The sequence below is a fragment of the Chrysemys picta genome, chromosome 5 (assembly GCF_011386835.1).
Source record: "Chrysemys picta bellii isolate R12L10 chromosome 5, ASM1138683v2, whole genome shotgun sequence".
NCBI classification, from domain to species: Eukaryota; Metazoa; Chordata; order Testudines; family Emydidae; genus Chrysemys; species Chrysemys picta.
The window spans coordinates 27,127,372-27,150,837 of record NC_088795.1 but is presented as its reverse complement, the minus strand read 5'-3'; the positions used below and the strand labels follow the sequence as shown (position 1 = coordinate 27,150,837).

At 38.7% G+C, this 23,466-nt stretch overlaps 1 protein-coding gene across 6 annotated transcripts in view; it reads right to left on the bottom strand.

The window, feature by feature from the left end:
* The window catches only part of WDFY3 (WD repeat and FYVE domain containing 3), a 289,358-nt gene that overhangs the window by 10,902 nt on the left and 254,990 nt on the right, over positions 1 to 23,466 (bottom strand). For all 6 annotated transcript variants that reach the window (XM_005292053.5, XM_005292052.5, XM_042856446.2 and 3 more), the window contains 14 exons: positions 23,192 to 23,340; positions 22,580 to 22,700; positions 22,036 to 22,121; positions 19,109 to 19,189; positions 17,546 to 17,600; positions 17,073 to 17,192; positions 15,503 to 15,620; positions 12,333 to 12,439; positions 11,314 to 11,467; positions 8,841 to 8,932; positions 8,301 to 8,513; positions 4,752 to 4,899; positions 3,228 to 3,382; positions 1,795 to 1,953 (listed from right to left, as the gene is read on the bottom strand). In XM_005292053.5, coding sequence (XP_005292110.1) covers positions 1,795 to 1,953; positions 3,228 to 3,382; positions 4,752 to 4,899; positions 8,301 to 8,513; positions 8,841 to 8,932; positions 11,314 to 11,467; positions 12,333 to 12,439; positions 15,503 to 15,620; positions 17,073 to 17,192; positions 17,546 to 17,600; positions 19,109 to 19,189; positions 22,036 to 22,121; positions 22,580 to 22,700; positions 23,192 to 23,340 — 1,758 coding nt within the window. The remainder of the gene's footprint in view (positions 1 to 1,794; positions 1,954 to 3,227; positions 3,383 to 4,751; positions 4,900 to 8,300; positions 8,514 to 8,840; positions 8,933 to 11,313; positions 11,468 to 12,332; positions 12,440 to 15,502; positions 15,621 to 17,072; positions 17,193 to 17,545; positions 17,601 to 19,108; positions 19,190 to 22,035; positions 22,122 to 22,579; positions 22,701 to 23,191; positions 23,341 to 23,466) is intronic.

Below are 23,466 nucleotides of genomic sequence, written 5' to 3'. Positions count from 1 at the left end.
GTACAGCGTATATATTTTAAGCACAGGAATTCACTACAGTACATCAATTCATGCAAATGGAATGGAGAATTTATTTAGATAAACTGGGACTTTCAAAAAGCAAATGATACATGTTTAAGATATAAATGGATTTCAGATAATAGGAGTATTTAAAAAAGAAGGGTTTTACAGTATACTGCAAATTGTCAACCATAACATTCTGACCATTTTATTCAGTTTCTTGCATAATTGCCTTTAGTACAGACTCATAACAAGACACATTATTAGGCTACTAGCACACACCGTGAGGGTGTGGTTCACCTGAGAACTGCACCAATAATCTAGTAATACTCAACAGGGCGCAGTTGATTGCACATACATATATGACCTCATTCATTTAAAAAACAAACGCACACCCTATTCAATTTATAGAGGTTTTGTGAAATAGCCTTCCACAATGAAACAGTTTCTAACAGACACACAAAAGAAAACTCCAGGGAAAAGTTATAAACACATTTCTCTCCCCTCGTTTTATTATTTTAAAAAAGTTTGACCCCTTCTGCTTCCTCCAAGCCCATACCAGGATCTCAGCTGTCTATTTTCAGTATCAGTGTATGTTCCAGTGGCCATTTAAAATTTGCTATAATATAGCTCAACTGTGAATATTAGATAGCTTCCTATTTAATTATTATAATAGAAAATTAGTTAAAAAGGAACTTTGGGCCATAAACTGTGACTGAAAAAGCAGCTGGTAAAATGGAAGCAGGGGAAGATCAGAAGAGTAATTTTCTCCTCTGAAAACACTCCTGCCTTTACATCTTACTGTTATCCAAACAAGAGCCCCAGAACAGCTCTGATTCAGGTTTTTAGTTAACTTAAAAGGTAGCTTTTCTAGTGCTCTAGATTGCCCAGCCTGAAGCAGCAGAGATTAGAGGAAATATTATCTTTTCCTGTAGGGATCCCAGCTGTGCACTGCTAGGAGTTGGTGTACCACAGTCCTCACCAATGTAGTAAAATGGCCACTCAGACCATGGCTTTGGATAATGAGTGTTACACACCCTACTCTAGTATCAAATGAAAGTTATTTTAACTAACTTGTGTATTTGTTCTCACAAGTTAGTTAAACTGTACCTCATGAAACACTCATGGTTATAAAGATGAGTTACCTAGAACTATGAAATACCATTTGTACAACACTTGGGAGTTGATTCAGTGGTGCAGGAGATTTTATGCTAATTTAGAGATAGTTGGCTTAGTCTAAGTATGTTATCCAAAAAGCAATGTACTGAGGCAACAAAGCAAGAAACATCATAAAACTTTTCTAAGCAAATACACGCTGTTCCCCCAACACAGCACTACCAGGTTTTTGCCCTAAAACCATTATTTTCAGTTAAGTAGAAAAGGTCAAATTTTGAAGAGAAGGAGTAAAAGATTTCAGTAAAAGGGGTCTGATAATTCAAATGGTATTGGAGAGTCTATCTGTGAATTTTGCAAGTTGCTGGATGCTATTTGTGCAAATAGGTTAAAAAAATTAGTGCTTACACACCATGCAGTATTTCAGAAAAGTGTTCTCTCCCCACCCACAGGAACACTTTCCAGTGACAAAATACCTTCATATTTTCACCTCCCCAAAAAACACTTTTTGCTTGGGGTTCTTTTTAAAGCAAGCTACTGTTTCAGCTCCAGAGTGGTTTTAATCAGTGACTCTAGAATGGTAATCTGTTCAGTTGGAAGTCCTACTGCAATGTGGAGCCACTGAGTCCCCTCCCTTCTTCCTCCAACCTTGGAACGTGATTTTATTTATTTATTTTTTACCTGTTTCAGAGTGAGTGTTTTAGCTTTTTCTTTGGAGGTGCCCATCTCCCACACACAAACCACCGTGCTTATTCCTCCAGTGATGACCAGTTTGGGGTTTGGACAGATTGCACACAGAATCTGTCCCCATTCTGACAAACATTCATAAACAATCACTGCCTACAAAATAAAAAATAAAGACAAAGTGAAGAAGGCATATAGAAAGTGAAGGAGGCATACATCTAGTCTTGCAAGTTTTTTGTTGTTAGCATTAGTCTTTTCAAGGAAACTTCAGCACAGTCACTGTCATTTAACTGATCTTTTTCCACCGATAACTGAACTCAAAAGTTGGGTCAGAAGAAATATATGAAAGTAACTTCAGTTAAAAGAAAATTATTTACATAGTTTGAATGCCAAGAAACAAACAAAACACAATTTACAACTGTTTAGGATTTAAGATTAATCTATACTAAATGTTTATCATGCAATTAAATTGGAAACAATGCCAAAGCATATAGTGAGAATATTACATATTTGTTCCCGATGAGCACTGGTGCTTGCAGTTAAAACAGTTGTTTTCCTTCTCTCAACTCCCCTCCCATCCTGCTGCAATTCCCAGACTAGTAGCCATTATCAGGCAATACTGACCACTTCTCCAGTAGCACACAAAAGGGTTGTTTTTGGCCGAAATAGGCCTGAACAAGAGCCAATCAGATGCACCTGAACGTTAAGAAATCTGGAGCCTGACCTGGATTTTAGGGATCAGGTTCCTTGCCAGGGCCAAATCCTGCATCTATATCATTTAACAGGCAAGGCTACCAGATCGAGCCTATTATGCTAGGTACTCATTAATGTACAAGAAATAACCGTCGCTGCCCCAGTGAGCTAACAATCTAGAAGACAAGACAAAACAGGCGTATGAAAGAAACAAGTGAAACAAAAAAATAGGATGTGTACAATTCTTAAGTCAATCAGGAGCATCAGTTGCATCTCACCACCTGCCTAACCTTAGCAGGTTGCAGTTTTCTCAAGAGTGTGTTACATTTCTCTTCTTGCCGTAAATGGGAATTTGCCTGAGTAAGAATTCAATAAAAAGCGAGTCTGATCTTCAATTTTTGGTCCCTAGTTTACTCAGGAGAAAGTCTCTCTCTTCTTTGGGTTTTCATTCTACCACCTTCAGCGCCAATTTCTGCCACAAGATGGTGCCACACCGGATACTGTAGATTTACTGTAGAAACCCTGCAGTTCGTTCTTGTTCATTGTATTATGGAAATTAACTTTTTAGTAGCAATAGGTAAACTTGATTTTCCTATCATTCTTCAGGTGAAGACTTCAGCATAAATACAGCACAGACAAAATTCTTTCCCTTGTATGTACAATATATTTTCGGAGTTAGATTTTAGTAAAGAACACATACTAGAACATCAGGAAAACTTAAAATTCAGATCACAAACCTTGTCCGACTCATAAGTTCCCAGTCTACAGCTGAGGTCCGCATAGCCCCAAGCAAAAGTTTTATTCCAGGTAGGTGGAATGAGAACCTTATTTTGCTCTACTGCCAGAATTCCTTTATCTGTGCAAACTATCTGTCCCACAGGCTCCTTGAGTTCTGAATAACAAACAACAATGTGTTTTATGTTACTGCAAACACACAAAAGCACAACCATTACATAAGCCTCACTGTATAATATTGTTTGTAATTATGTGACAGCCCCCTCTGATCACAGTACAAATACCATGATGCACCATAGAAACTGAAATCGCACACTGCTTATATTATATCAGTTTAAACAGTAATGATGTCACTTGTGCTGTAATCCTATCAACTCGCACAGCTAGACACTATCAGTATTTGGACAGATCTCCTAGGGATGCCTAGGTACTGGCACTTCCATAGGTGGCACTCTTCCCTCTGAATCAGTAAGGGACACTGGGTTGCTGGACGTGGTCTTTCAGACAAAACATAGAAGTAAGAGCCTGAATACTTGTGGTCATTAAAGTACTTGTGGTCATGATATTTTTTTGTACAGCAAAAACATTGATTCTAAAATACCAGCCAAATAATTTCATATGCCACATTTCAAATTTGATAATTATAGTCTGCCTGCCTGGCATTTCCAAATAGAGATGGCTATTCTTCACTTGCTCTCTTAGGTGACAGTATGGCGTTGCTGTGCTCTGTTAAACAGCTGCTCCTTTTCTACCCCAGAGGTGGAGCTTTTCAATCGTGAATGAAGTGATCACTATAATATCCCTTACCTAACTCACAGCGAGTTAATGTTTGTAAAGTGTTTAATATCTTCAGCTGGAAAATGTGATATACGTGCTAAATATAATTTATTAATGAATGTTTTAGAACACGTCAGTATAAACCCAATTAAATTTAAAAATGAGCTATTAACTATTTTGATAATTTTACTATCTTCTTGTGGTTGAAAAAATTAAAGCCAGACATGAGCTGGATGTGACACTATTGCTTCTGTGTGCTATTGCCAGTACCCAAAATGTTCCTTGGAAGTCTTGAGAAAGTACTTTTCTCCCATGTTAACACACAAAAATTGAGTTTACCTGGGGCATTCGCTAGATTTAAACATTTTAGGTTGTAGGCGGGGCACCTCAGTAGCAGGTTCTCAGCTCTGGAATTTGCTTCCCTTGATGGTTTCAGACAGTTTGTTGAAATTAAACACAAGGTGTTAACTTTTAGGATGTGGCTTAAGGCTCATTCTTTCCCCTTCAGGCCTTGTCCATGAAACAGTTAAATTTAGTTAAAATTGGTACAACTTTCTTGCATAGAAAAGGCCTAAGGCAAGTGGAATTGGGGCCTCTCAGAATCTTAGAGGATTAAAGTGTTAAATCTGGAGGTCTAGTGGAGTATGAAACCCAAGTGGTAAGAAAAATCAGAAAAAGGAACATTTATTTAGCAAGAACTATGAACACTTTAGCAAGAGACCAGGAGTAAGTACTGTGGTGAGTTTTACCTTTTACAGGTGCAAGGGAAGGCCTCAGGTTGTCTAAATGATGAAAAAAGATCTTGTCACTTGTGAAACCTGGGGGGACAGACATTCCAACTGCCTCTCCATTGATTCGGCTTCTAACTCGCTTTGGTGGGTGTGGTTTTTTAAATAGCTGCAATATGTGGGTTAGGAAATAAAACACGAGTTAGTGACAAGATTATAGATTCAGTGAAGACTTTTAAAGTTTACCAACAGTATCAGATTTACTGTAAAAAAAATCTATAAATTAGCAAATGTACATAAAGTTCCTCTTATATAAATGTTTTTGTTAAATATTCAAGAAAAATACAAACCCAAACTAGAATGCAATGAGCAATTTTCCTTTTTAGAAAACAATTAAAATAGCCAAGTTGCTGTTTTAAGTGATTTTACATTCTTATTTCAGACAAAAAGAGAACTTCCTTTTGGCTTTGTAACAAACTGCTGATGCAGCAGTATCATAATATTGTTATCAGTATGATAAATAGACAGGTAACAGATATTGAAGAATGCATCTAGTTTTCAGAAGTCTCTGCTGAAAAATCCAGGGCAAAAATAAGTTATTCTCCATCCTTTCACTTACTGCTATTGTTGGATTTTTACATTTAAAGTATGCAGAATGAATGAGCAAAATTCTCTGTTGTTCAGGTTATTAAAATCAGCTCCCTCTATAGTGCAGTCTGTGTTCTGGAACGTATGTTCTTTGTATGTAAGGCAGCTATATCTTACTATAAAGATTGAGCTTCTGAACCCTGTCAGCCAAGGTATATCCAGTTTACAAGTGCATGTTTCAATGGGTAGGAACAACCTATCATTGGATTAAGGACCACCTCTAAACTGCTAGCTAATAGCAGAGGGCAATTTTGTGAAGGGAAGCTAGATAAATGAATTTAGATCTATGAATATTACTACATTTATTATAATCTGAACTACAAACTGGTACTTTTTCAAAGTTAAACTACATAAATATATCCCACAAACACCAGGCCACGTTGTTGGAATAACACAGACAATCAAAGGGTAGAAAAAAGTCTGAGTGGGCAGGGAGGAGTTGATTACAGATGACACAGAAGAATCAAATTCTGCCTCCTGATTGTTCTCAGCCAATTGTGTGATGATGAGTCAGTAATTTTCCAAAGTTTACCACCTTCCGTGTCAACACTGATCTCTTGAGCAACGTTAAGCAATTGGACTGTGGTTGGAAATGGCCCATCAGAGGTGAAGACATAAATGCTCCATGTTTACCAAAATATAAAGTCAATATAAATACTCCATTTCTCTGATGGTGGGTACTATATATATGCTACGTATTGTATGTACTTTCACATAATAAACATTTTATTTAGAAATGTCTTGTAACCTCCCTTATGGCCATAATTTCTTTTAAAATTATATTGAAAAGGGGAGAGCAAACTACCATTTATTTTCATATTGGCTTTGTTTCATTTCAGTCACTACACAGCCACCACCTGTTCAGTAATTCTTTCCAGGATAATTTACCAAGAAAGTTGGGGAGCTTTTGAGGCTGCCAGCCCCTGCAGCACATTGGTGTGTGCTTTCTTGTAAATTTAATAAATTGTTAATTATAGACATCTTAACATCAGGGCCTCAAATCCAATAAAATTTTAAGACTCTTCTTAAAAATCTCTCTCCTACCAGACTTAAACTAAATCTATTAAATCTTACTTCTTTGGTCCCACATATAGCACTAGCATGATGATGGTAAACATAAGAGGAAAAAGCCCCACTGTCAGTACAGCAAAAATACATATAAAACCAACAATGAGAGCTAGGTGAGGGAGAGATGTTGGAGGAAGATTCAAGAACAAAGACTGGGTTAGCAGTTCATTAGGCATTTTTTCAAGAAGAAAAAAATAGGGCAATTAGGACCCATCTGGAGTGGGCAATTATGTGAGGGTTACGGGCTCTAGTGAAGGGGTGGGCAAACTATGGCACGGGGGCCGCATCCGGCCCTTCAGACATTTTAATCCGGCCCTCAAGCTCCTGAGGGGGCGTGGGGTCAGGGGCTTGCCCTGCTCGGCACATGCCATGACTCCGCGTGGCTCCCGGAAGCAGTGGCATGTCCCCCCTCTAGCTCCTATGCATGGGGGAGCCAAGGGGCTCCGCACGCTGCCCCTGCTCCAAGCGCCACCCCCGCAGCTCCCGTTGGCCAAGAACCATGAGCATTCATGGCCCGCCATACAATTTCCATACCCAGATATGGCCCTCAGGCCAAAAAATTTGCCCACTCCTGGTCTAGTGGGGACCATCCAAAGTTCCAGACTAGCATCCACATTTTAGGATGCTTATCTAAACTTTAAATATTGAGGAATTTCCCCTCACTGGTTTTCTATATATTTTTGCTATAATGCTAACTGACAGTTGGGTTTGCTGCACTTATGATTTTGAAATATGACAGACTGATGCAACCTACACTATTCTTCTGCCACCTTTGGGAAGGTATTAAAAGTACTTGTATATTCCCCAGTCCAAGCATGGGAAATACCTGCGGATATCAATAATATCTCACCTAATGGTAACAAAGCAAAAGGAAACGTTGCAGGGGATACTTATTGTACCTATTGGCAAACCCAAACTCCTTTACCCAAGGGAAATACAATAAACTTTGCTTTTAAGTATTTAATAATTTACAATGACCTTTCAAAGAGAATTTCACCACTCTTCAAAGCTTCAATCCTTTTTGTTTTTAAAGGTTGCCTCTAAATTCTGCCAGTTCAATTCTAGCTAGTGACTTATGCCAGCCCTGCCAGAACCAATGTTTTTAAAGCAATTATTTAATAATTTATTTTCAACAGCTACAGTACAAAGAAGAAGAACATAAGAACGGCCATCCTGGGTCAGACTAAAGGTCCGTCTAGCCCAGTATCCTGTCTTCGACAGTGGCCAATACCACGAGCCCCTGAGGGAATGAACAGAACAGGTAATCATCAAGTGATCCAGCCCCGTTACCCATTCCCAGGACTGAGAAGATGCCAAAGAAAACTAAGCAACCACGTTAAAAAGAAAAAGGGAAGTGATGTATCCCTACCTAATTTTGCTACAAGACAACTTGTACAATTAAACTTCCTGTGCACTACGTTGCAACTGTATTCTATCACATAGCAAAAAGCCAGGGAAGAATTTATACTGCACTATCCTTTTGCAGTAACACACTGGCTCTCTGATGATTTGTTGTTTTTTTTAAGCTCCTCCATAAGCTCTTGCCTCTACTTTTGGAGCATGAGGAAAAAGGGAGAAATCTCAAGTCTTACTGACAAAACCCAAAGTTTATGTTAGATGCATGTAACGGCTTGAGAATGGATTCACCTGTAACTGAGTCTGCATTTCTGCAAATGTATTTACAACCACAAAACTTGAACTTAAGTTCCAGACAAAGAACAGAAATGCATATTAGAAACTTAAATACCATATATGTTTTTACTGGAATTGCCTTTTTATATGAAAGCGTTTGGAAATGCTTGGAGTTGAATATTTTCTGGCATATAGTTACAATAGGTTAAAGAACATCCTTACCTGTTTGGGTATCTGCCCAAAGTTATTAATGAATCCTATGGTAGCTGTCTCTTTTAATGGGTCATTTATGTTGTAGATATCCACTTGCCCCTCATAAAAGAGATGATGGAAGACATTTACAGCTTCTACTGCAGCAGGGCCTTGCTGTTTATAACCAAAGATTAAGTCAATCCACTCATGCAGATGTGCGCTCACAAAATCACATTCCAAAGCCTGTAATTCAAAATGTATGCATTAAACTGAGCAGATAGTCACTGACTGAGTCTATTATCTGACTGTGATGGATGAAATTACACAAAGTTTTTGATACATTTAAAGGAAAAGCAGTATAGTAGCACCTTATTAGCTGCCTCAGTCAATACGGATACCAAGAGCAAATGGAGGACCATTGGTTCTTTAGTCCATCAGCATAACAGGGTACCTCCCCAAGACGCACATCGAATAGAAAAGTGATTACAAAGGATGCATTGAGCTCCCTAGACTGGTATTTAAGTCCAAATAAACTTTCTGTGCTTTTTACATTATTAAAATGTTTATTACCTCCCGATGAACTCTAATAAATTCACGAGGATCTCCCTTTGCCCATGGGGGAAGTATCACATCTCCAAGCTTAGTACCATTCTGTTTGCAACCTACAAAATAAATTGAAGTTTTAAAAGCAAAAAAAGACAGTGATGCATCTCAATACGAAAAGAAACAAAAATCATATTACAGGTACAATGGCACATGCTTTATATAGTTAGTGCTTCAAGAAATTTCTCAGCATTTTTTTTTACTGTTGTTTCTATAGCCCCTTAGAAGCCCGAAAGTTGTCACCTTATTAGAAACATGTTTCTCCATCATGTATATATTTTTTTATATAGGGTTGTTTTGTGAGAGTGCTTGAACTATTTGTAATTTTTTAAAATATAAAATAAAGGCACTTAAAGTTATTTCAGGGAACAGGGTAGAGACACAGAATTATATGTTCCTTGCATATATATATATATAATATCTATCTATCTATCTATCTATCTATCTATATATATAGATAGATAGATAGATAGATAGATAGGTCATTTCAGTTTCCCATCCGTAACAATCCTTTAAAAGTAAGTTTAATAGGTTTTTAGCTATGAGGATTTATTTGATGGTTATCTAACCTTCTGAGAATTTTGAATAATGGTCCAGTTACCTTAATAGTTTTCACTACAGAGAAGCCAAAGTCTTTAGCCCTTCCTAATAAAGAGGTTTTTAGAACTTTAATTTCATCTTGCTGTAGCTATATTTTCTATTTAAACAGTTCTGTGCCACAGGGTAGATACTTTGTAAGGAATTATGTCTTTGTAGAATAATGGAAACAGCCCACGCAACAGCCTCTTGCAGCCATACCACAACCAGGATCCTTTCTGCATATTTGGCTTGCACTGAATGATGACTGTTTTTTTTTTTTTTAAAAACAACTTCAGAAAGCTCTACTCCATCCTTTCAAACACACACACGCACAAGTTTTAAAAATACAAAATGAGAAATATCAGAATATGAAGATAAATTCCTCAGATGGAGTGACATTTTGGATGTTCATTTTAGTAGACTCTTTCAGGTCACTTTTTTGAAAGTTTTAACCGGTCTGATTTTAAATAAAGGGAGGACTAGCAGGTGTCAAATTACTAATTACTGAATTCAGTGCATTTTCAGTGATTTATATGCCAACAGGCTGTATAATGGAGGAAAATAATCCTGAGATGAAATGGTATAAGAGCAAACAGTAAAAAGGCATCCCACTGGTAGAATCACACCATGATTCATTTTCTCCATATAAGGAAGACATTTTAAACTACCAGAATATATTCATATACTGTGTCCTCTGCTGTAAACCTTGAAGGACTGTTTCTTCAACCTTTATTCACATTGAGAAGTGCTACAAAATCCCACTCTTGAGTTCATGGGATTATGCTTGTAAATACCACTCAATATAAATAAGGCTTGCAGAACTGGACCCTGAATCTTTTACTCACTGAAGTTTCAATGTTGTTGAAAAAACAAATAGAAAAGGGATAGAAATGGGAGTTTCAGAATATAAGCTAGCCTGCGATAAAGGTTAAGAGGAAACTTTCCCTAAAACCATATGTCTAAACAGGTACAGTAATTGCTATGTTCTTGTGTCTGAATGTGTCAGAGATCCTTGGCTCAAGCTTCTAAACTCTTAGGAAATATTCTGCACCAATGATTTTGATTTTTAAAAGATGCGGATGGTTAGTAATACCTATTATTGAATTTGCAGCATAGAACTTGGAAAAACTAAAGAGTTAATCTCATAACAAAAAATATGATGCTATGGCAACACTAATATTTATCTCACATCTGTTATTTTATCTTTCAGTGGTGTGATCTGCCAACAGTTCAGTGAAATTTCACTGCAGTTAAATAAATAACAGTGGAAATGATCTATCAAACTTTCAGCTACTTTTCCTTAAAGAACTTCACTCCTAGAAGTCTAAATATCAAAATGGACTAACACATTATACAAACCCGAGGTTATGTCTGTCCTTTAAACACATTTGGCCTGAATACTGAAACACTACTTTAAGACTGGTAGATTATATGGCAGAAAAACAGTCATCAGAAATTCTCCTACCAAAGCAGGATTTGCTGAACGTATGAGTTCTAATAAAAATGCTTCCCTTGGAAATATAAATTTATTGTTCAATTTAATTTCTAAAATGCAGTTTTATATGAGCTGTCAAAATGAGTATTTGGTGTTTGAGAAAACATCTTAATTCATCTAAAAGAAAAAGTCAAGAGTTACAAACGAACTGTCCAGATTTCCCTATATAATTGCTCATAAACACACAGCATTGGGAAATACATATTCCCATAATCAAAAGATAATTAAGGCTCAGTTCCAGTAAGCCATCTGCCATTTTCTTACCCTGTTACATAAATCTTTGTTACATACATTTTACTGAACTTGTTTTATGTCTGGACCAGTTTTCACATCCATAACACGATGCGATCAGCAGCTTTTGCCTACCTAGATCAAAGTTATTGGAGTTGAGCAGAAACTCCGGGAGGTAAAAGAATTCTGGGATGAGTTCCTTTACATCTGCCATGTTGTGCTTTGATGCTGAATACCAGGCTTCACGCACACTGTGAAACATTCTGTCAGCCAGGTCAAAGTGGCCACCCTGTAGAATGAAATGAGAAGCATCTTTATACCAGAATATTTCTCAGCACAGCAGACTCAGCCAAGGTCTATAAAACTGTAAAGTAAAACCGTTTGGTAACGTTTTATCTCAGTCAAATAAATACAATAATAAAAAAGGAATAAACCTCTCCTGCAACAAAAGGGTCTAAAACTATGTTTTCTTCTACTGGTTGCTATAATCTTTCTTTGCAATAATGCTAAATATGAAGCATAAAAATATACATCTACAGGATTTTTTGTTAAAAAAAAAAAAAAAAAAGATCTAGCCCTATTCCAAATATTAGTCTTTTTGGTTGAAATGCTGGCCCAAAGAAAATAAATGTTCTTGCCTGATGGTTTCCAGCTAAGAAAATATTTAAAATGTACCACTGTGAACCCAATTAATTTTCGAGCTGTCAGAAAATTCCAGGCTGTGCTAATGTTTGGTTAATTTGACTCTCAATACTAGACTGACAAACTAGTTTAACAAATTAGTCTTTAAACACTTGAGAACCAAATGAGGGAAACTGATGCATGAGTTCTTTTAACAATAGATGAACAAAGTTGGATTTGAACTATTACTTTATTAAATAAAAAGCTGTTTCTCTCTGTTGAATTTTCGTGCTGCATACATTTTTCAAAATGTTCAGACTTCCATCTGAAGGATCATATACATCTGCCCATAAAAATCTCTTTGCTATCCTAAAGAGAATAACAATCACCAAGAAGAAAACAATGCAGCTACAGCACTTTCTTTCTTCTGCCATGCTCAGTGAGAATCGAGTTACCAGATGATTCCCATTTTTAACCATTTTCAAATTTAAACAAGACAGAAAGAGAGAAAAATGAAATCTCACACAATTTACCTGTAACCGTAAGAATATCTGTGTAAAGGGCTCCATTCGGACAAGATACGAGGCCACTATCATGGCAGATGAATAGTGAGTACCATAATGATAAGCTGGAGTTTCCCCTGATAAAGAAAAATTAAAAGTTACAAATGAAGAGGAAATAAAGAGGAAATGTTCATGATAAAATCTGCAGTAAATTAAGAAATTAATAGGTTTAAGAAGTGCTAGACTGTGAGAACAGTATGACCCTGAACACATTAAAAATTGGTATTTGCAGCTTTCATATTTGCGGAACTAAGACTATTTAAACTTTATGATTTGACATTGAAACCACTTACTTAAACTTTGGCAGTAATCCACTAGTCATAATTCAACAGTCTTTTGCCCAGCAACACTGCACATTTAGCAGTTTTATACTTTGAATAATTGAAACATTCCAAGACAGCTACAATTACTTCTTCTAAAGGAGAATTTTTACTTTAGCCTGTTCTATGATGTGGAATTAAAGGCTTAGTGCTCTAATATTTCTCAGAATTGCTGACTACAGATTTTGTAAAGATTTTCATTTGCTGGCAACAACAAGCCATCTGTACAAATGTCTTCACACAATTCTGCTGGATGTTCATAAATGGAACTCTGCCACCTGCTGGTATTGGACAGTACAGTAACTTTAGAACAACAGACCTCAAATTACTGGTAGTGACCTATTAAATTGCAGTTAAACTAAGGGCTTGGAAAAGCCAACAGGTGTGAAGGAACACAAGGTTTGGATAGAGGCATCTCTGAGAGGAGGATTTATTAATGGGGATTCTCTATATCCTAGTAAAGAGGAGAGGATAGAAGTTGATAAAGTACAGGTAGGAGCTGAAGAGAAACAGTCAAATGAAAGTCCCATTCAATTACATTACAGGAAGGCAGACAGCTAAATATTGACAAATTTTATAAGTGCTTGCATACAAATGCTAGATGTCTAAGTACGAAGATGGGTGCTTGGTATTAAATGAGAATGTCAATATAATAGGAATCACAGAAACTTGGCAGAACAATGATAATCAATGGAGAAGGTAATACCAAGGTAAAAAATATATTGGAATGACTATATGAAACAGTCAAATATAGTAAAAGTCTTAAATGAATCAAGCTGTACCACAGAATCTCTATTGTTAGAAATTCCAGGCTTCAATAAGAATATAGCGGTAGGAATATGCTACTGACCACCTGACCAGGATGGTGATGGTGAAATGCTCCAGGAGATTACAGAGGTTACAAAAATAGAAAATTCAATAATAATGGGGGATTTCAACTATCCCCCCATTGACTGGACACACGTCACCTCAGGAAGAAATAAAATAAAATAAAATTTGTAGACACCATTAATGACAGCTTGTTGTAGCAGCTAGTCATGGAACCCACAAGGAGAGAGGCAATTTTTGATTTAGTCCTAAAGTGGTTCATTGGATCTGGCCCAAGAGATGAATATAGCGGAGCCACTCGGCAATAGAGACCATAAGGTAATTAAATTTAATGTCCTGGTGGGTGGGAGAGGGGGTTACCAAAGAAATCCACCACAGTTGCACTGAACTTCAAAAAGGGGAACTACACAAAAATGAGGAAGCAAGTGAAATGGAAATTTTTAGGAACTGTCACAAGAGTGAAATGCCTGCAAGCTACATGGAAACTTTTTAAAAACACCATAATAGAAGCTCAAATTAAATTTATACCCCAAATAAAAAAAATGCCACTATGGCTAAACAACAGAGTATAAGAGGCAGTTAGAGGCAAAAAGGCATCCTTTAAAAATTGAAAGGCAAATCCTACTGAGGAAAACAGAAAGGAACATAAACTCTGGCAAGTCTAGTGTAAAAGTATAAATAGGCAGGCCAAAAAAGAATTTGAAGAGCAACTAGCAGAAGATTAAAAAAAAAATTTTGCCCTGTTTTGTGAATTCCTTCTGAAGCACCTGGCTCCGCCCACTGCTGGAAGACAATATATGGGGCTAGATGGACCATTGGTCTGACCCAGTATGACTGTTCTTATGTTCTTGAATCATCAAATTCTTATCATCTGAAAAAAGGGCATAATAGGAAGGGAGTGCAGTATAACAATAATAGTTTGGACACATGCACAGATCGTATTTTTAATATTTAAGGGAATTAGTCTAAAATTGAGAAAAATATCAAATCTAACTCAGTTCTAGGGGGCATTTGGCGTATTTTAAAGGACTAATATAAGGAGACTGATTGCATTTATTGTCTTCTTCAGATGAATGATTACTTAGTAAATACATGAACTGAGAACTGAATGAATAAGCTGTATAAGATCTATCTATGTAAAGAGATTCCTATTTCTTTGCCTTGTTTATTTTATTTCAGCAGTTCTCAAGCTGTGGTCTGTGAAGAGCTGCCTGGTCATATGATAGTGGTTTTTATTTATTTCTAGCCGCTAGACCACATTAAAAACTGCTCAAAATATACTGCTTTCCTAATATTACTTTTTCATGTAAACAGCTAGTTCCACAGGGATGCTATGCGATCACAATCAGGAGGGTATGTGGTCCATGAGAGACTCTCTCTATTAACATGCAGTCTGTAGTATGGAAGAGTTGAAAACTCCTGCTTTATTTATTTATTTATTTATTTTTGGGCCGCAATTAGGATTTCTTAATGTAGTATTCTGCATCTCCTTGATGGACTGAATTGTGTCTCTCCTTTTTGCACTGGCACAGGCAGAAATGCCATACAAACCAAGTCGGGCATTCATCTCTGTGTTGGTGCTGAGCTTGGTGTAGGCACCAAAGGGGGAGGGTGTGTACATTCCCAAGAGCAGGTAAGAACAGATCTGAGGGCTGCCTTCACTTGGGTCATTGTAACTACCAGGGAAGATGGGCATAGAAATAACCAAGGTTTTAACAGCCTCCCACACCAGTGACACCTGGGTTGGAAGAGTAGATCTCTAAGCCAGGGTATTCCCCAGTGGGGGCCTTGGAGTTGCTTTGTGGCCACGTTTAAAAAGGACATTGGCATAAAGTGGCCACACCACAACCCTTTGTGCCCTCCCACAGGATCTGGTATGCACATATGCAAAAGGTGTTTAGGATGTTCTTGGAGGAAGAAGACAGGCACACTGACTAACTTAAAATGCGCCCATCTCTGCTCTTCAAGATCTGCATTTGTACAATCACTTACCATTAGGATCTTCCCAATCTTTGTATCGCTTTTTGTACTGTGCTAATCTTTCCTCTGTCTGTGCTCCCATCGGTTTGGCCAGGTTTCTGAATGTCTTGGGATTAGTAAGATCCAGTTCCTTTTAAAATAAACAAATACAGATTCTTAAAAGCACTCTGCACTGGCTGATCAAGGCGAGCACCCTTATGAGCTATATAGTATTTATCTCTTCCTTGTAGAGCCGCATATCGTAAGCAGCAGCAATGATTTAGCTCATCTAGTTAGTTATGCTTTTCTAAAGAATTGTTTAGCCTAATTCAAGAAGATATCTTTACTACATTCTAATAGTGGGGGTGCTTTATGTCTCCCCCGCATCCCTGCAAAAGCTACCCTCAGCAGCAGGTCTTCATCACAGCACCTTATGCCCACCCTTAGGTACAAACTGACTGGCCAAAGGTACTTCCCAAACTAACATTAATATCATTTTCCGCTTTTCCAAAACTAGGTTTGTCACTTTCATAAGGTTGGGGCTAAATTTCTTGAGAGACTGCAATGTCTCCCAAACAGGAATACTTCCGCTATGTCAGGGGTTCTCAACCTTTTTCTTTCTGAGCCCCTCCCCCGCAAATGATATAAAAACTCCAGGGCCCAGTGGGGGAGGAGGGACTCCGGGTTAGGTGGGGCCAGGCCCCTCAGACATAGATGTAATTTGACTTCTATTTTTGGGGGGGGGGGGGGGGGGGGGGGGGAAGGCAGGGACCAGCTCTGCACAGCAGGGTCTGGGGAGGGAGCTCCTCCTCTACCCCGACTCACCTCAGCAGGCCACCCAGCCTATCTGGACTGTGGGGAGGGGGAGGGCAGCGGAACCAAAAATTATTACAAAGGGGGGTGCGTGGCGCTCAGTTCAAAAAGTCTGAAAACAACTCAGGGTGCAGGCAGGGAGTAGCTAGGGGTTGCGCATGGACGGGGGGTAGCTCATGGTGCAAGGAGAGCGGTAACTAGGTGCTGTGCGCAGACGGGGGTAGCTCGAGGTACAGGGAGGGGGGTAGCTAGGGGCTGTGTGCTTCAGCCCTGTGGCGGGAGCCAGTGACTGGGGCTTCAGCTGCACAGGGGGTACTGGGGCTCAGGGTCTGGGTTTCAGCTGCAGGGCTTCGCAGACCCCTGGTTGAGAACCGCTGCGCTATGTCACAAAAGCCACTGGGAAACAGTCTAGAGAACTACGGCAGAGATTTACAAGGAACAAATTTATGACACAAAGCAACACTGCATATGTGTGTCCATGTCAATCACCAGGCCACCATGCAAAAAAACTTCGGCCTTGGTCCTGCAACGAGCTCTTTGTAGACAGTCCTCCTTGTCTGTGCAGAGTCGCATTAACTTCAATGGGACTCTGCACAGTTCAGGGTCACAGGTCTGCGTGGAGCTCATCGTAGGAATGGGTGTAGTAAGAAAGTAAACTGAAATTAAAGATTTGGAAAACTGAATACGTCCCAGCTCCATTGAGGTAATGTGAACCAACTATAGTGTTGGTGCACCTTAAAAATAAACATGTACAAATATTAATATGACATAGATAAGTTTTCATATTTACCGCCGAATCATAGTCTGCAAGGATCCAGGGGAAGACAGGGTACTGCATGAGATCATTATAGGATCTGCCAGCCAGAGTGTTCAAGTGCATCAGGTACTGGAAATTACTGATTTCTCCTCTCTTAAAAAGGATAAATATTAGCATTTTAGTTCATTTTAGAATAATCAAACACTTAAATTGGCAGATCTTCACTGTGGTCAGCTCTCTAACAAGGTACAAACTACAGCATAAAAGATTTGTGGAAATACTCTCTGAGATTTACTGCATTGTTTTGTCTCACACGCCTAATGGTGCAAACAGTCTTGTTTCTTTCAAAATACTGCAAAGCAATTTGCTGTGGAGAGAAGTGTTCCAGGGTACTATATTTTTCAACCTGCTGAACATGAGCACATTTTATTCAAATATTTCATTGCATATGACTATAAATTTTGGCTCTTCCTACAATATAAGCACAGTAGAACTCTCATACTTACCTCCCATCTTTGTGTCACAGATTTCTCTCCCACTAGAGTGCTAAGCAAGCCAGACCTAATAGGAATAAGGATGTGTCAGTATTTTTCTATTTAGCACAATATTGTGGCTGCATCTTTGTAACATGGTACAAAACTTAAATCATTAGAATTTGAATATCTACATTTTACTCTCTAGTAGAGTACCAATGATTACCACTACTATACCTTAGCAATGTTGTACAACGCCTATTAAATTGACACCCACATAAATCAGTGCACAAATGTTAGCTGACTTCTGAACAAAGGTAATTAAAACATTTAACTATGCATTTCAGTGCAAGGACAAATTAACCTTATAAGACCCACATTATGGACAGTTATTTAAGGCTGAAATCTATTTCACAGTAAACAAATTAATTTATTAATAATGTTAATTCACATAATATACATAACTTTTGTTGGAAAACAGTGGTGCCAACAGGATTTGTAAGTTAAAGGCAATTGCAGGTAAAGGCAATTTATAAAATCAAAAGTTTTATGTGAATTTTCCTTTTCTTTTTCTCACTAATAACTTCCTGATGATCAGCATTTTTAGACCTAGCATCTCCAATCACTCTTGTTGGTCTGGCTCAAGGCAGTGCAGTTCAGCACGGAAGATACATAGTTCTCCAGAAGATCCAGAACTTTAAACAACATAAGTCTCTATTTAAAAAGACAAGGTGGGTGAGGAAATACCTTTTATTGGACCAACTTCTGTTGGTGAGAGAGACAAGCTTTTGAGCTTCCACAGAGCTCTTCTTCAGGTCTGGGAAAGGCACTCAGAGAGTCACAGCTAAATACAAGCTGGAACAGATTGTTTAGCACAAGGCGTTAACATGTTAGAGACCATTCAAAGTAAAGTGGCCAGTTAACACCTCTGCAGTCATAGGACCAAAGAAGGGGGTTAGTGGGTTACAGATGGTTGTAATAAGCCATAAATCCCGTGTCGTTAAGACCACAATTTTTAGTGTCTAGCAAAATTATGAATTTAAGTTCCCAGGTTTGTCTTTTGAAGGTTTGCGCAGGTTTCCTCTGAGGACAAGAACTGATAGAGTGATCGCTTTATATCTGACCTGTGAAAAGTGCTTATCCTGAAGTGATAGGGCGTTTTTGTCTTTTATCATTTTTCTGTAAGAGTTCATTCGAGAGAGTAGCGATTGTCTGGTTTCACCTACAGTTGTTATTGGGGCACTTAGTGCACTGGATGAGGCACTCCACATGTTGGGAGGGCCCCTGGATATTGAAAGATAGTGTGTGTGTGTGTGTGTGTGAGAGAGAGTGTGAGTGTGAGAGAGATCATTGTAGCGGTGGAGATATGTCTGCAGACTTTGCATCTGTTGTTACAGCAGGGTCTGGTGCTGCTTTGAGTTGGTGGGTCCCGGTGTATAGGGAGCTTGCTTCTGATGAGGAGCTTGGTGAGATATTACTTCACCCACCTTGCCTATCTAATACCCTGGGACCAACACACCCACAGCAAACACTGAAAACGACAGTCTCTTCACTTGACATTCTGAGCAATAGATTTTTAGGAAAAGAACCACATACCCTTGTTCTACACTGGTGTTAGGTCTCTGTCCAGACACAGACTCTGAACTATCAGTTAAAGATGGAACCACAGCCAAAAACCTACATTAGTTAAAAGAATAAAATTAATTACATTTATGTTCCATGTGTACCTTTTATTTAAGAGAATCCAACCACCAAAACTCAGTTCAAGTGGCAACTTGATTCCAAGCAGCCATGTAAATTCTTTAAAAAAAAATTAACTACCCGCTCTCGCTCTCCCAATCTCCTATCTGCAAACAAAGTTAGATATTTAAATCTCGTATTTAACACATGTAGCAAGTTTAGCATTTCTGGATATCAATAGCAGACACTAACTTCCTCCCCCTGGTCTCAATTATGTCAAGAGGAATTGTCTCTCTCTACTTTTGATTGGGGTGAACATGATCCAAAACACAGAATTTCCCTTCTTCAAGAGAGGATCTGGAGCTCAGGAAAGATGACCAGGTGGGGAGTTTTTTTTTCACTTTTTTCTTGTTTTCAGGCATTCTGAGAAGGATTCTCACCCTTGGTGATGCACCAGTCTATTTCTTATTTGGGGCTCGTGTGTGAGTGTGTTCCCCTATGCTCTTTAGCCTCTAATATGTAACTGAAGAGATGATACAAGGGATCACTCTCCTCCTACACCAACAGGCAAGGTACCAAGTTAGTCATCCACTTAAATACAGACAGGACTCTGGAGCTTTAACCTTTGGATTGGACTGGGATGGGATGGGAGAGGTGAGGGAATTTTTTGAATTTCTCAAAGAATTCTTGATTGCTGAGGAGATTCTGGCTCTCTGACCTCCAGGTGGTGAAACAAGCTAACTCGGCCCTTGTGGTTATGTCTCCAGAGGCATCCGGCTGTTGTGGGAGGGATGCCACCCAGACTCTGTGCTCCTTTCTCTGGCAGGCCACAGGTTTGTCGGCTGGGAGCAATTGTGCCAGAACTCTCCTTTTGTGGCTCCTAAGATGGTTTCCACACAGACTTGCCCTTCCACATGCCCCATGTGGCAGCCCCACAACAATCAGCAGACAGAGAAGGGGTTCTGTAGGGGGTCCTGGTCAGCAGGTAGCTAGCGGAACATTTTGAAGGATTCTGCTTGCTGCTGCTCCAAAATATGCTCTAAAAAAGGGACTGCTGAACTGTTGCTCTGTTTGTGCATCAACAGGTGAAGAATATGACACAAGGGTGATGCAGTATGGACAAGCCACAGGGCCCAACACACAAATCTGAACTGCCTCCTGTATTTGAATTAAAGAGGCACAGTTCAAATGCATTGATTAGATGAGAGGTCATAACCCAGGAAAAACTAGTAGTCCACTAGTGTGGGAGAGCCATGCTGCCCAACTGCTTTGGCAACTGCAACACAATGTCAAACTAATAAAAATGTTCTACCTTAGTTGAATATCTGTTAGTACTGCAAAAAGCTGTGGGTGTGTCTGTATGGAGAAAGGTAATTCCATTTTGTGGAGAATTCAGATATTTTAAAATTTGATTCATTCTGATTCTGAACAATCCCCCTCCCCAATTTCAGAAAGTCCCCGTGAAAGGGAATGGAGCCCTGACACCGAGGCAGTCCGCCTGACAGGCTGCCCCAGGGCCATGGACCCCAGAAGCGGTGAGGTTCCTGACTCTGTGCCAATACATATGGCACACTGGTCCGGTGCTGCAGACCCTGGAAGCCCCAGCTAAAGAGCTATGTACTCTGGAAGCCTTGGGGTCTCTGGTCAGGTGGGCTGCTGCACAGTGGTAGACTCTGGAAGCTTGGGCTGCTGAGAAGCCATGGACCCTGGAGGCCTGCAGTCCTTGACTCAAACTCTGAAGCAATCCATCTGGCGGGATGCTGAGGATCCTGGAAGCCCTGGGGTCCCCAAGTCTGACTCAGCTGAGGTGGCAGATAGGTAGGCAGGGTTCCACTGGACCTTCATCAAAATCAACCGTTTTGGTGGAAAGTTTCGATTTTGATGAAATGGAAAATTCTGATGAAAAAGTGTTTTGTCAAATTTTTCTAACCATCTCTATTGTCTGCACTAGAACAGAGGTTGAGGTAAGATCGGAGTGTTTTAGCTAACCACAAACCTTATCTCCAGCATAGATGTGGGCTAACACTTAACTTTGACTCAGCTGGTTGAGGTCTATAGGTTTACTCTCTGTCTGAAGAAGGACCTAACGTCAACCTCTTTTCTAGTGTAGACAAACCAACACTCTTTTCTTTTTCAGACAGCAAGATGTTATAGGCATGAAAGGGTGGGCTCTCATTTTCACATCCAACCTTGAGCTGCATTCCCTCAGAAACAAATATAAGATGTCTAGATGTCCAGTGGCTTTCCTTTGTTCTTCAGATCTCACTTTTTGTCTGAAATCCACAAGCAAACTTATTTTATCTGTACACATAGCCCTCTTCTCCATGTGCCTGGAACTGTAAAATCTCCTTTTCCCATCCCAAAATTATTTAATTTATACAACATATCTGGGTCACCAGAGAATAATCCAAACGTAAAGACAGTATGTTCAGCCAACACTCAGGGACAAGGAATGTCAGTCATTACAAGTATATCTATACTATGTGCATTACATATAAACAATGCAGAAAACTCATCAAATGTTCCTAAGTATTTCTATTGTGCCCTTCCCTGTGCTATGTGGGTGTCATATACAATACTGTATCTATAGACCATGGATTAACTAACTGGTACAGTTTCTCTGTGGTACCTATAGTATGGTGTTTTCAGAGCCGGATATATCCTGCAATTAAATTGATTAAATCTGTAACGTGGTGTAGTCTCCCTTTTCCTGGGGCTTATGCCCATTCTAATATAGCTATCAAAAATAATTTCAAATATGTTTGAAACTTTTTTTTAAAAAACAGTAACACTACTAATCATGCTCAGTTTAAATCACTGTAATTTAACTCATTTTGGAATACCTTTGATAGACTTTATTTCTAACTCCTTTCTGGAAAGCTAGAAGATAGTTCCGTCCATCTCCTGAGAAAACTTCAACAGCAATTGGCTGGAAAGAAAGGACAGAGGAAAAATATGGATATCAAAGGATGTTACAAACAATAGGACTAATGAATTAGTGTGTCACCTCTTAGAATCAGCTGTTGTAGCTCACAAGTGAAATATGTTTGGTGATCTCAGTTTAGCCATAGTGAAAAGTTGACAATGATGACACCAACTAACTTAAAAACTGTCCGAATCAGTGCTGTTAGTCTATGTCCAGAATATTAAAATACACTCGGTCCTCAAGTAAAAAGTATATATGCCAACATTTTAAAACTTGGATGCTAATTTTAGGCAACTCAATCCATATTTTGGGACTCCAAATGGCCTCACTTTCAAGCTGCTGATCACCCCCAGGAATTATTATTATTATTATTATTATTTTTAAAGTGACACTTTCAACAAACAAACAATGCTGGTTAAATTCTCTCCATTCCCATCCAATCGAAACAAAACAAGAGTCACCTGTAATAGGTATCTCCTTTTATGTACTTCCTTGATATCTTCATATGCAAATATACTGCATGTTCTTTTGAGCTGACTTGGACCTTGCCTTGCTCCTCTAGGTATAATTGGCTCATGCATACTGTAGGTAACCAGAGGAAGGAAAGTTAAAAATGACCACCAATGTATATCAAAAACTATTTTTCAACTGTATGGAGTTTGTTAAGCCAGGCAGACTGCAACTATAAATCTTATTTTTCAAGTCACCATGGAGGAAAAACTACTATTGTAACTCAGTGAACAAAAGTTTAAAATTATTCTCCAAGGCTTAACTTAATTATCTTTATTCTGAACTACAATTTTCTATGATATTTTATTAGTATAAGTAATAAAACCAAGAATAACAGAGCCAAAATCATGACATCTATGCTCTGAACAAGAAATTAGAGTTCACGGCTAAATAACACATGATTTATACATAATTCTGTGCATATCAATCTACAATTGTGGAAGCAGGTGCAGGTGCATGACCATTCTAAGTCTGATATTATAGAGTTTTGTTCTTCAATCTTTCACACAATGTTTCTTGTCTATTTACTAAACAAACTAAACTGACTCTCTTAATTCACTCACTTTGGAGGCAGTGTCTCAATATCCCGTATTTCCCTGGTGGCTGTCATCGTAAACCCATCGATCACATAGAAGTGTTCTTTACCAAAGAGAAGGAGTCCCTCACTGGTGTCTAGACCTTGAACTCGGGCACAGCGGTACATGTGCTGAATCTGTAATGAAACCCATAGGATTAGCCAAAGCAGCTTAATTTAGCTCCAGTTCAGTCTGTTGACTTGTTGGAAGTTATGGCTTGTTCTCCCAGACAATATTTTCTTATTTTAAAAGTACAGCAATTC